General features: G+C 51.7%; 1 protein-coding gene across 1 annotated transcript in view; it reads left to right on the top strand.

Annotated features, from left to right (window-relative positions):
- The window catches only part of ZNF462 (zinc finger protein 462), an 88,059-nt gene that overhangs the window by 5,855 nt on the left and 69,945 nt on the right, over window positions 1–12,259 (top strand). The window contains exons 3-6 of the mRNA XM_014534456.1: window positions 1–4,090; window positions 4,868–5,029; window positions 6,797–6,900; window positions 9,612–9,730. Of these exons, the coding sequence (XP_014389942.1) occupies window positions 1–4,090; window positions 4,868–5,029; window positions 6,797–6,900; window positions 9,612–9,730 (4,475 nt within the window). The remainder of the gene's footprint in view (window positions 4,091–4,867; window positions 5,030–6,796; window positions 6,901–9,611; window positions 9,731–12,259) is intronic.

Genomic DNA, 12,259 nt, shown 5'->3' with positions numbered 1-12,259 from the left:
GCCGCCACAGCCCCCCGTGCAAGCCCCACCCCTGCACCCTTACAAATGCACCATGTGTAATTACTCCACCACGACTCTGAAAGGGCTAAGAGTCCATCAGCAGCACAAACACTCGTTCTGCGACAACTTGCCAAAATTCGAGGGGCCGCCCTCCAGCCTCCCATTGGAAAGTGAGACAGACAGCCACCCCTCTTCCAGCAACACTGTGAAGAAAAGCCAGACCTCAATTCTTGGGTTGTCCTCCAAGAACAATTTTGTAGCTAAGGCCTCTCGGAAGCTCGCTAGTGACTTTCCTCTCGACTTATCGCCCGTGAAGAAGAGGACGAGGATCGACGAGATCGCGAGCAACCTGCAGAGCAAAATCAACCAGAGCAAACAGCAGGAGGATGCCGTGATCAACGTCGAGGATGATGAGGAGGAAGAGGAAGACAATGAAGTGGAGATCGAGGTGGAGTTGGACCGGGAAGAAGAGCCAACGGAGCCAGTCCTGGAGGTGCCCCCTCCCTTTGCGACGCAGCAGCTGTGGGTGCCAGATGCCAGCGTGCCCCAGAAGGAGCCCAACTTCAGAAACATCAGCCACGATTACAATGCCACCAACGGGGCGGAGATCGAGCTCACGCTTTCGGAAGACGAAGAGGATTATTACGGCTCCTCGACAAACTTGAAAGATCACCAAATTCCCGGTACCGCTCTGCTGAACGCCCAGGTTCCCCTGTATGGGACCGAGCACAATAACGAAAGTACAGACTTTAGTGACTCTGGGAGGCTTTACTATTGCAAACACTGTGACTTTAACAACAAATCTGCCCGGAGTGTCAGCACCCACTATCAGCGAATGCACCCGTACATTAAATTCAGCTTCAGGTACATCTTGGACCCCAACGACCACAGTGCGGTGTACAGGTGCCTGGAGTGCTACATCGATTACACCAACTTCGAAGATCTCCAGCAGCACTACGGTGAGCACCACCCCGAAGCCATGAATGTCCTCAACTTTGACCATTCGGACCTGATCTACCGGTGTCGGTTCTGTTCCTACACGAGCCCCAATGTGAGGAGCCTGATGCCACACTACCAAAGAATGCACCCCACGGTGAAGATCAACAACGCCATGATCTTTTCCAGCTATGTCGTGGAGCAGCAGGAGGGGCTGAGCACCGAGTCCCAGACGCTGCGGGAGATCCTGAATTCGGCGCCCAAGAACCTGGCGACATCCACGCCCGTGGCTCGCGGTGGCGGCATGGCGTTCAATAAAAACACCCCTCCCAAGACCTTTCCTCCAGAATGTGAAAACCAGAAGGACCCCTCCGTGAACACCGTGGTCGTGTACGACTGTGACGTTTGCTCGTTCGCAAGCCCCAACATGCACTCTGTCTTGGTTCATTATCAGAAGAAACACCCCGAAGAAAAGGCTTCCTACTTTAGGATCCAGAAAACCATGCGAATGGTGTCTGTGGACAGGGGCGCGGCCCTTTCTCAATTATCATTTGAGGTGGGTGCTCCCATGTCTCCCAAAATGTCCACCATGGGTTCCCCACCCCCCCCACAACCCCCGCCACCAGACCTCAGTACTGAGCTTTACTACTGCAAACACTGCTCCTACAGCAATCGGTCAGTTGTGGGAGTGCTTGTCCACTACCAGAAAAGACACCCAGAAATAAAGGTCACTGCCAAATATATCAGACAGGCTCCTCCCACAGCAGCCATGATGAGAGGGGCCGAGGGGCCCCAAGGCTCCCCCCGGCCGCCCGCCCCTATGCAGCCGCTGAGCCGGAGCAGCTCCGAGAGAGATGGCCCCCCTGTGGAGAACGAGATGTTTTTTTGCCAGCACTGTGATTACGGGAACCGGACGGTCAAAGGGGTACTCATTCATTACCAGAAGAAGCACCGAGACTTCAAGGCCAATGCAGACGTGATCCGGCAGCACACGGCCACCATCCGAAGCCTCTGTGACCGGAACCAGAGGAAGTCCGCCAGTTGCATGCTGGTTGCCCCCTCCGGCGTGGAGCGGGACAAAACGAAACTGCGAGCCCTCAAGTGTAGGCAGTGCTCGTACACCTCCCCCTACTTCTATGCGCTGAGGAAGCATACCAAGAAAGACCACCCCGCCCTGAAGGCCACGGTCACGTCCATCATGCGCTGGGCGTTCCTCGATGGCTCCATAGAAGCTGGCTACCACTGCGAGTGGTGCATCTATTCCCACACGGAGCCCAACGGCCTGCTCCTGCATTACCAAAGGAGGCACCCCGAGCATTACGTGGACTACACCTACATGGCTACCAAACTCTGGGCCGGGCCAGACCCATCCCCTCCCTCCCTCATGATGCCAGCCGAAGCCAAAACCTACCGATGCCGCGACTGTGTCTTCGAAGCCATCTCCATCTGGGACATCACCAATCACTACCAAGCGTTCCACCCCTGGGCCATGAATGGTGACGAGTCGGTGCTGCTGGACATCATCAAGGAGAAAGATGCCGTGGAGAACCCCATCCCTTCGTCCGAAGAGTTAGTGGGCCCCGTGAATTGTGAAAGCGGTCTGCCCGCTCCCCTCCCCGAGCAGGACGTGGAATGCCCCGAGGATGCCCGGCTTTCCCCAGAGAAGAGCCTCCAGCTCTCCTCGGCCAACCCCGCCATCAACTCCACCCCGTACCAGTGCACCGTGTGCCAGTCCGAGTATAACAACCTGCACGGCCTTCTGACCCATTACGGGAAGAAGCACCCCGGCATGAAGGTGAAGGCCGCTGACTTCGCCCAGGACATCGACATCAACCCAGGCGCCGTCTACAAGTGCCGGCACTGCCCCTACATCAACACCCGCATCCACGGCGTCCTGACCCACTACCAGAAGCGACACCCGGCCATCAAGGTGACCGCCGAGGACTTTGTGCACGACGTGGAGCAGTCCGCCGACATCGCCCAGAACGACGTGGAGGAGACGAGCCGGATCTTCAAGCAAGGGTTCGGCGCCTACCGCTGCAAACTGTGCCCCTACACGCATGGCACTCTGGAGAAGCTCAAAATCCACTATGAGAAGTACCACAACCAGCCTGAATTCGATGTCTTCTCCCCGTCGCCCCCGAAGCTGCCGGTGTCCCTCGAGCCCGAGATAACCACTGAAGTGAGCCCCTCCCAAGTCTCCATCACCGAGGAGGAGGTGGGGGAGGAGCCCGTGCCCGCTGCTCACTTCTCTACCTCGCACCTGGCCTCGCACACGGTGTTCCGGTGCCAGCTCTGCAAGTACTTCTGCTCCACGAGGAAGGGCATCGCCAGGCACTACCGCATCAAGCACAACAACGTCCGCGCCCAGCCCGAGGGCAAGAACAACCTCTTCAAGTGCGCCCTGTGCTCCTACACCAACCCCATCCGCAAAGGGCTGGCGGCCCACTACCAGAAGCGCCACGACATCGATGCCTATTACACCCACTGCCTGGCAGCCTCCAGGACCATCAGCGACAAGCCCAACAAGGTCATCATCCCGTCCCCGCCCAAGGACGACTCGCCGCAGCTCAGCGAGGAACTGCGGCGGGCGGTGGAGAAGAAGAAGTGCTCCCTGTGCTCCTTCCAGTCCTTCAGCAAGAAGGGCATCGTGTCCCACTACATGAAGCGCCACCCGGGGGTGTTCCCCAAGAAGCAGCACGCCAGCAAGCTGGGGGGCTACTTCACGGCCGTCTACGCCGACGAGCCCGAGAAGCCGGTGCTGCTGGAGGAGGAGGAGAGAGGCAGCTTGGAGAAAGCCGAGGTGGAGGGAGGCGAGGCGCAGGAGATGGAGTGGCTCCCGTTCCGCTGCATCAAGTGCTTCAAGCTCTCCTTCAGCACGGCCGAGCTGCTGTGCATGCATTACACCGACCACCACAGCCGGGACCTCAAGAGGGACTTCGTCATCCTGGGCAGCGGCCCCCGCCCGCAGGGCCCCGCCTACCAGTGTAAGCACTGCGATAGCAAACTGCAGAGCACCGCCGAGCTGACCTCACACTTGAACGTTCACAATGAGGAATTCCAGAAGCGTGCCAAACGTCAGGAGAGGAGGAAACAGCTTTTGAGCAAGCAGAAATATGCAGATGGTGCTTTTGCAGATTTCAAACAAGAGAGGGTAAGGATATGTTTTGATTTCCCTTCCCCCAGGAGGCCTCTCAGCACTGGTGCCCACACGCACGTCTTCATTGCCAGCCAAGCTGCCACGGGCTTCCTAGTGACTTAGCTTGCCAGAGAGCTCAATAAGTCAATTAAACATTTCGAGCTTGATTATCCCCATTCTGTGCTCACTCTTCTCCACGGTCCTGTGCCCCTCCCTCTCACTCCTCCGGAGGCTCCCCAGGGGAGGGTTGGGGTGGTTTCTCTGTGTCTCTCTCTGCCAAGCAGCCTTGTCGGAGGCCTAGGTCCACGGCGACGCTCGCTCTCTTTCCTGAGGCCGCCGTGGGCTGTCTCTTGGTCTCATGAGCGCTTCTTAGCCGTGTCTCGGTCTGCAGTGTGGCTACACGAACCTAACATCTCCCGGAGTAGAATGGTGTGTGTGTGTCAAGAAGCTCACTAACGGCGTAGCTATGCAACGTTCTCACCTGCGTAGTTGACATGGGTTTGCAGACCAGATCCCTTGGTGGCCGTGACGATGAGGCTTCTGCACAGAAATCTTCTCACAAGTCCTAATGCACGCGGGTTCCAGAGACTTTGCATAGTAGGCAGTGTGCCACGACTCTGACAAATTCCTTATGTAAAAAAAAAAAAAAAAAAAAAAAATACTCCTTCTCTCCCTTGGTTTTTAACCTGCTAATCTGCTTTAAAATAAAACCGGCTAGTAAGCTACAAGAATAAATGCCGGCCGTTGCGGGAGGGGCTCGGAGTACTGACGGCTACCACTGTATTTTACCAGCCTTTTGGTCACTTAGAAGAGGTGCCAAAGATCAAGGAGCGGAAGGTGGTGGGCTACAAGTGTAAATTCTGTGTGGAAGTGCACCCGACGCTCCGAGCCATCTGCAATCACCTGCGGAAGCACGTCCAGTACGGCAGCGTCCCCGCCGTGTCCGCCGTGAAGGTGAGCGCTGGGAAGGCCTGGATGCGCGTTCCTGTGTGTGAGCCGTGCGCGTTACTCATTAACCCCGTTGCTCAAGGCAGCTCCGGAGCGGGCGGCCCGGAGTGTGCGCATTCCTGAGTGTTGCCGGCGTCGGTCTGGCTTGTTTTGATTTCTTTGCAGGTTGGACGTCCCTCCTCTTGCGTGTCTCGACGCGGTCGAGCTCCGATCTGGTTCCCTGCCACGTGGGTAGTTTGGTGGAAACAGAAGATCCGGGCCTCTCGGCACAGGAGGCTTCGGGTTGCCCTTCTCTTCTGCGTGTAGCACCACTAGGTGTTTGCTCTTCCGAGCTCTTGAGAGGAGTTGAGTGTGTTCTGTCCTGTCCTCTTCAGCTCCTCCCACTGCCTGACTTCTCACTGTCCTTTCTCATCGGGCTGGCGGGCGCAGAGAGCCCGGGAGAGTCCGTCTTTTGCTGCTTATCCTGGGTCCTCGAAGGAGTGGCAGAGACATCACACCTAAAACTAAAAGCCTTAAGTCACAGTTGACCCTGAGAGCCTGTTGACCTGATTTGTCCTCCCACCCACTCTCCCCCTGTTACTGACATGCCACCCCTCCACCAAACTCCCCCCCCCCCCACCTTTCATAGGCTGCCTGTTTCGAACTTCATAACCAGAATAGCAGCCGCTGTTTGGATAACCACACCGCCATCCTGGCCTTCCAGGAAGGGCTAGCCTGCTGAGGTAGAGAAGTTGGCTCAGGGCTCTGCGCTTCCTCCCTGGATATGTGACTGTGTATTTGTCATCAGCCCCGTTTGATCTTGTCCTGTTCTGCCTGTGTGGCGTGGAGGCAAACCTTCTGCTTTTCTTCTCTGAAGACTGAAACTGCCTGGCTGTGGGCAGCACAGGGGCTGCGGTGGGCAGCGCAGGGGCAGCGGTGGCCGGCGTCTTCCCTGCCTCTGCGGGGTGTCCCAGCCTTGGACTCACTCAGGGGAGACAGAGCGGCTCTCCCCGTAATCAGTAATCCAAGGAGCCACCTGGAAACATGAGTGACTTCAAACCAGGCAGCTTCTTAACTTTTTGAATTGATTATTTCATCAACCTTCAGGCAAGGGCTGAAGTCACCGTCTGCGGGGCGGGGGGAGCGGGGGGGGGGGGGACAGGGCAGGCTCTTTCACTTTCCTTGACTTCCCAAGGATGATGCGCACACTACTCGGCGTGGTTCCCTTCCTTTCCTGTTGTTGTTTTTTCTCTGAGCCGTAACCCTAACCCTGCTTTATGTCAGTTTAGGTGAGATCACAATTTTAATTTTCTTTTTTTAAGATGGGCGATAAGTGAGCAAACCGTCTTCAGTGTGGGAGATCCCCTCTCTCAACATTTGCCAGGCAGTAGCACCCTGTGCCTGGACACATTGCCCTAAAACCACCACCACTGCATGAGGAATGGCCGGCGGGTTTGCCGTCTCCTCTAGGGGGAGCCGGAGAGGCCGGGAGGAGACTGTCAGGAACCGCTGCGTTGTGTGGGAGAATGCAGGAGAGGAGGAAGGCTGGGGCGAATGACCATAGATATTTATTTTGTTGGTGGGGTATGTGTGTGTGTGTGGTTCTCTTAGCAGGAGGCTGAGGACCCTTCCCACTTGTTCCTGGATGGACTGGAAGCAGCCAAAGATGCAAGTGGCGCCCTGGTGGACCGGGTGGATGGTGGACACTGCTTGCTTGATGGAATGTTGGAGGATGAGACCCGGCCGGGGGGATACCATTGTAGTCAATGTGACCGAGTCCTGATGTCCATGCAGGGGCTGCGTTCTCATGAGAGGAGCCACCTGGCCCTGGCCATGTTCACCCGCGAGGACAAGTACAGCTGCCAGTATTGCTCCTTTGTTTCCGCTTTCAGGCACAAGTAAGTGCTTAAGGCGTGGCCGGTCGCGTGTACCTGGGAGGAGGTGGCCTAGCGGAGGGCAGCTACGTGAGGGCGGGAGAAGCTTGGAGGAGTCAGCAGTTGCCCCTCGTGGTTCACACCTGCTGTCCAGTTGGCAGTTACTTTGAACTTTATCTGTCAAATGGGGCTAAGAATACGAGTTTGCTTGGTTGACAGAAGATTTGCAGGCTTTTTAAAAAAAAATGACAGTTTTGTAGGTATGGCTCTGATGTACACAAAGAAAGATCTGAGAGTCGATAAGTTTACTGGTACCTAATCATCATTTGAGAACTAAGTTCCATTTGGGAAATGGAGTGACTGGAAGGTAAAATTAGGACTGTTAACCCATGTGACCAAAGGCTCATTGCTTGATTTTTTTTTAAATATTTTTTTTATTCATTTCAGAGAGGAAGGGAGAGGGAAAGAGAGATAGAAACGTCAATGATGAGAGAGAGTCATTGAAGGGCTGCCTCCTGCATCTCCTCCACTGGGGATGGAGCCTGCAACCCGGGTATGTGCCCGGATCTCCTGGTTCATAGGTCATTGCTCAACCACTGAGCCATGCCGACTGGGCATCATTACTTGATGTGTTGTGTTTTTTTTATAAATATATTTTATTAATTTTTTACAGAGAGGAAGGGAGAAGGATAGAGAGTTAGAAACATCGATGAGAGAGAAACATCGATCAGCTGCCTCCTGCACACCCCCCACTGGGGATGTGCCCACAACCAAGGTACATGCCCTTGACCGGAATTGAACCTGGGACCCTTGAGTCCGCAGGCTGACGCTCTGTCCACTGAGCCAAACCGGTTAGGGCTGCTTGATGTTTTTTTAGAAGACCTTGAAAGGTAGATAAGTTGATGGAATCCAGAGAGATGTTTGAAGTTCAGGGTGGTTGAAGAGGGGGAGCTTCCCGTTGCTCATCACGGCTTAGAAATTGTAAATTTGGAGTTTTTATGAAGGCTTTTCTGGGTGATGAGAAGAGGGATGGTTCTGAGACGAAACAACATTTTGTTGCCTTTCTCTGTTGACTGTGCGCCAGAGAGAAATGTTCTGTAATGTGTTCTGCGGTCTTGGATGAAGGTGACTAATTGTAAGACTATGACATGCTGTTTATTTTTATGATAATTGGAAATAACTGATGGGCTGTTTGCTTCTTTAAACAGACAAAGTGCTAGTTAGTGGAGGTGGAAAGGCGGGAGGAGGCAGTGCTTCTGCAGAGTTTGGGATGCCTAAAACTGTTATTTTTTTTAAAAATATACTTTATTGATTTTTTTACAGAGAGGAAGGGAGAGAGACAGAGAGTTAGAAACATCGATGAGAGAGAAACATCGATCAGCTGCCTCCTGCACACCCCCCACTGGGGATGTGCCCGCAACCAAGGTACATGCCCTTGACCGGAATCGAACTTGGGACCCTTCAGTCCGCAGGCTGACGCTCTATCCACTGAGCCAAACCGGTCATGGCTAAAACTATTATTATTCTATTATTATTATTATTATTCAAAGTTGAATATCTAATCTTTGCCATCGGATCCAGGCACTGGCATCAAATTTGTGTAGTTCTCATCAATTCCAAAACTATTTTGTTGTTGTTGTTGTTGTTAATCCTCACCCGAGGATATTTTTCCATTGATTTTTATAGAGAGAGTGGAAGGGAGGGGGAGAGACAGAGAGAAACATCGATGTGAGAGAGACATTTATAGGTTGCCTCCTGCACGCGCACCCTGACCAGGGCTTGGGATTGAGCCTGCAACCAAGGTAGGTGCCCTTGACCGAAATCAAACCCGGGACCCTTCAGTCCATGGGCTGACACTCTATCCACTGAGCCGAACCGGCGAGGGTCCAAAGTACTTTATAACAGCACCCATCACATAGCAGAACCTCAGGACATCGCTGTGAATAAGTGGGTGTCCTGGAGGCTTCTGGGCATGTGAAGATGAATGGGCCGTGGTCAGTGTTCTACAGGAGTTTAGGGTCTAGCTGGATGATAAATAAAGCCAGCACACCAGTGACTTGCCATAAGAAGGCACACGTCTTTAAAAAATGTGTGTCAATAAAACGCTATGAAGTTTCAAAGAGGGGAGATGTGAACATCGCTCTGGAAGAATCAGGAAGGTTTTATGGAGTCGGGAGCACTTGAAGTAGGAAGATAAGACTTGAGAGGTTTGGAAAGGATGTGTCATGTGGGGTAGTGACACAAATTAGGACTTTTCCCACACCTGGTTTGGTGGATTTATTTTTTTTCTTTAGACTAGTAATTATGTAATACTGGGAATGCCCATAATTAAATGACATCCTTGTAAGTTGCTCTGGAAGATGGATGTATAGCAAACATTGTTGTGTTTATCAGAGGGGTGACCAGCCTCTGAATCACATGACTTCCCGTAATCACTCCTGCCTATTTACAAAGGCTTTGGGAACAAACTGCTCATTGCAAGTAGTTCAACACTTTGAAACCCTTCCCTGCTCAAGTGTTATCTCCTCCTTCCTTTAGCTTCCCTTCCTTTTAGAGTAGGTGCCACTCTTGCCTTTTTTTTCTTTTCTTCTTTTTTTGTAAGCACCATCTTTGGAAAGTAGCAAAATGACTTTGAACAGCTTAGAAATGGGATTTCTGGAAGAGGGCAATGAGAAAATGTTACGCGCAGTTTTTAACCCCGTCTTTTTGTTTGTTCGTTTTTCTCCTACATCAAGTTTGGATCGCCATATGCAAACCCACCACGGACACCATAAACCATTCCGATGCAAACTCTGCTCCTTCAAGTCCTCCTACAACAGTCGGCTAAAAACACACCTACTCAAAGCTCATGCTGGTGAGTTGACATTGGTGGTGCCCAAGTCTGCTGAGTTTGAAATCCTGTGGTCTTCACTGAGTAAAACTTTAAAAGTCTCTTGTCCCACACATGAGAATAAGTTATTCTTGAGATGGTTGCACATTTAGTTATTTTTTAGTCGAATAAAAAAAATCTAAGGAATCGCCCAAAGCCAAAATAATACCCAGCGGGTGTCACCCACGTCACAGTTGATGCATGCTAACAGCGTTTGTTGGCGAAGAGAAAGTTCTAAATTCCAGAGCCTTTCTAATGGAAATGCAAGAATTGTTACATCCACTAAAGATAGCCCCCAAATAAAGTAATGTTGTAGTCTTGAGGAAGTTCAGAGGAACTTAAGAGAACTCGAGACAAGTAGTGAGATTCTTGGGAGATGCCTTAGATACAGTTTCAGATACAAGATAAGAAGTGGCTTAGTATCATGCGTGTCCCGGGGCTACGCGGGTCTCTGTCACTGTATCGGTCCCTCTCACTGTGCTTGCTTCATTGAACACCCTTTACCTACAGGGCTCTTTACTAAACATGTTACATTCATCATCGTTTTTAATCCTCATGGCAGTCCTAAAGGGCAGATTGTCACCCTCAGTTTCGGATGACCTGCTCAAAGCCATGTGGTCCATTCACTGAGAACTTGACTCCAGAACAAGCACATCCCTGTCACTGATGGGATGCTGCCTCTCTCTCTTCTGCTCTTCTCTACTTTGCATATGATAGGGGATGCCCACAGGTAGATAATCGGAACTCAGCCCCCAGAGAAAAGAGGCGTGAGGTAGGAAAGGCAGTGGGTGTGTGGGTGGGGGGCCTGGGGATGTCTCCATGACCTTCTCAGTCACTCTCAGAACCCCAACGCAGCAGCAGCCTGCGTGTGACCCTCTCAGAGCTTTTGACAACCTCAGAGGAACTCACATCAAACCCAAAGAGAAATTGGGGAAATGAGGCCTCAGGATACCCAGCTACACTATCAGATTCTTTCCGAAGTCCAGTCTCCTCCCTGAGTTTCCTGGGCTGAGGTATTTAGATCCTAGTTTGAAAATTTGCAGACAGCTAGAATTCTTCTTGTTTTTTGGCTCCCCTTGTGTGGTTATAAAACCCACCAAGACCCCGAGTCCTGCCTTCCTTTTGCCATCTCCTCATTGCCTGTGGAAATACACCCTTGTCTCTCTGCTGTCTCCTCCTGAGTGTTGGGTCCCGTTGAACTGGCTCAATGCAGTAAAGCTACTGAAGGCTTCCAGATGCCCTGGGCCCCACGGGAGGCAGAGGGTTGGGGGTGCGGGGGTGGGGCCTGGGACAGGGAGATTAGCCAAATGGGCTTGTCTCTATCTGTTAGTATTTTTATATCTCCAGGAAAATTCCACTGAAGTTCATGGAGTGAGAGGCTCCGGGGTTCAAGCCATTCTTTTCTAACTGTACATTGTAAATGATTCAGCTGGGACCCCGTCCTGGTGTGTTTCCCATAGGCCTCCGCCTGGTCAGAAGCACTTTCGCAGTGGGAGTTGGGTAAAGGGATCGGCCTGTAGGAAGGGCTTTGAAGGGGTGCCAGAGGCTGCACACTGGCTCCAGGGCACTGAGCGGAAGTGTATGTTCTTGGAGCTGGCGAGCAGACTGGCCTTCTGTGCTCACTGGTTGGGGAGAAGGAAGCATCCAGAGGGGGAGAGAGTGGGAGCGGTGTAATTCAGCTCTCTGTGCACCTGGGAGCCCTGGTGTCCACAAATGGCCCTTAGCCACTGACAGTGGCCCGGCTAAGGGAGGGCCAGTACATTTTGCAAAGGACTGTTGACTCATCTTGTCTGTTGTAGATGGATTATTTTAAAGGATAAAGAGTCGTGTAGGTGAACCAAGTAACCTGGATTTGAATTCTCTCTCCAGTTGGACTATTTACAACCACTAAACAAAGTTCATCAACCAAAGAACTTGTATGCATATATGCATAACCCATGGACACAGACAATAGGGTGGTGAAGGCCTGGGGCAGGGATGGAGGCAGGCTAGAAGAGGTCAGTGCGGTGGGGAAAAGGGGGACATATGTAATGCTCTCAACAATAAAGATTTTTTTTAAAATATATATTTTATTGATTTTTTATAGAGAGGAAGTGAGAGGGATAGAGAGTTAGAAACATTGATGAGAGAGAAACATCCATCAGCTGCTTCCTGCACATTCCCTATGGGGGATGTGCCCTCAACCAAGGTACATGCCCTTGACCGGAATCGAACCTGGGACCCTTGAGTCCGCAGGCTGACGCTCTATCCACTGAGCCAAACTGGTTAGGGCAAAGATTTTTTTTTAAAAAAAAGTTGAAAAATGGAATCAGGAGAGCAGCAGTATTATGTATAACATAATATAATTATTGTATTGTAATAATGCAATAATTAATAAATAATACAAGAATAAACTCCAAGATTTTGAGTACTCACAACTATAAACCTACTTTTGCCCCACCTTATATGTGTAATATATGCAGATAATGTGTATATATTATATATATGTATGTGTGTATATACATATATGTGTGT

Source organism: Myotis brandtii, unplaced genomic scaffold (genome assembly GCF_000412655.1).
Source record: "Myotis brandtii unplaced genomic scaffold, ASM41265v1 scaffold13, whole genome shotgun sequence".
In the NCBI taxonomy this organism is placed as follows: Eukaryota; Metazoa; Chordata; class Mammalia; order Chiroptera; family Vespertilionidae; genus Myotis; species Myotis brandtii.
Note: the sequence above shows the minus strand (reverse complement) of the source record. Positions and strands in the feature narration are given on the sequence as shown.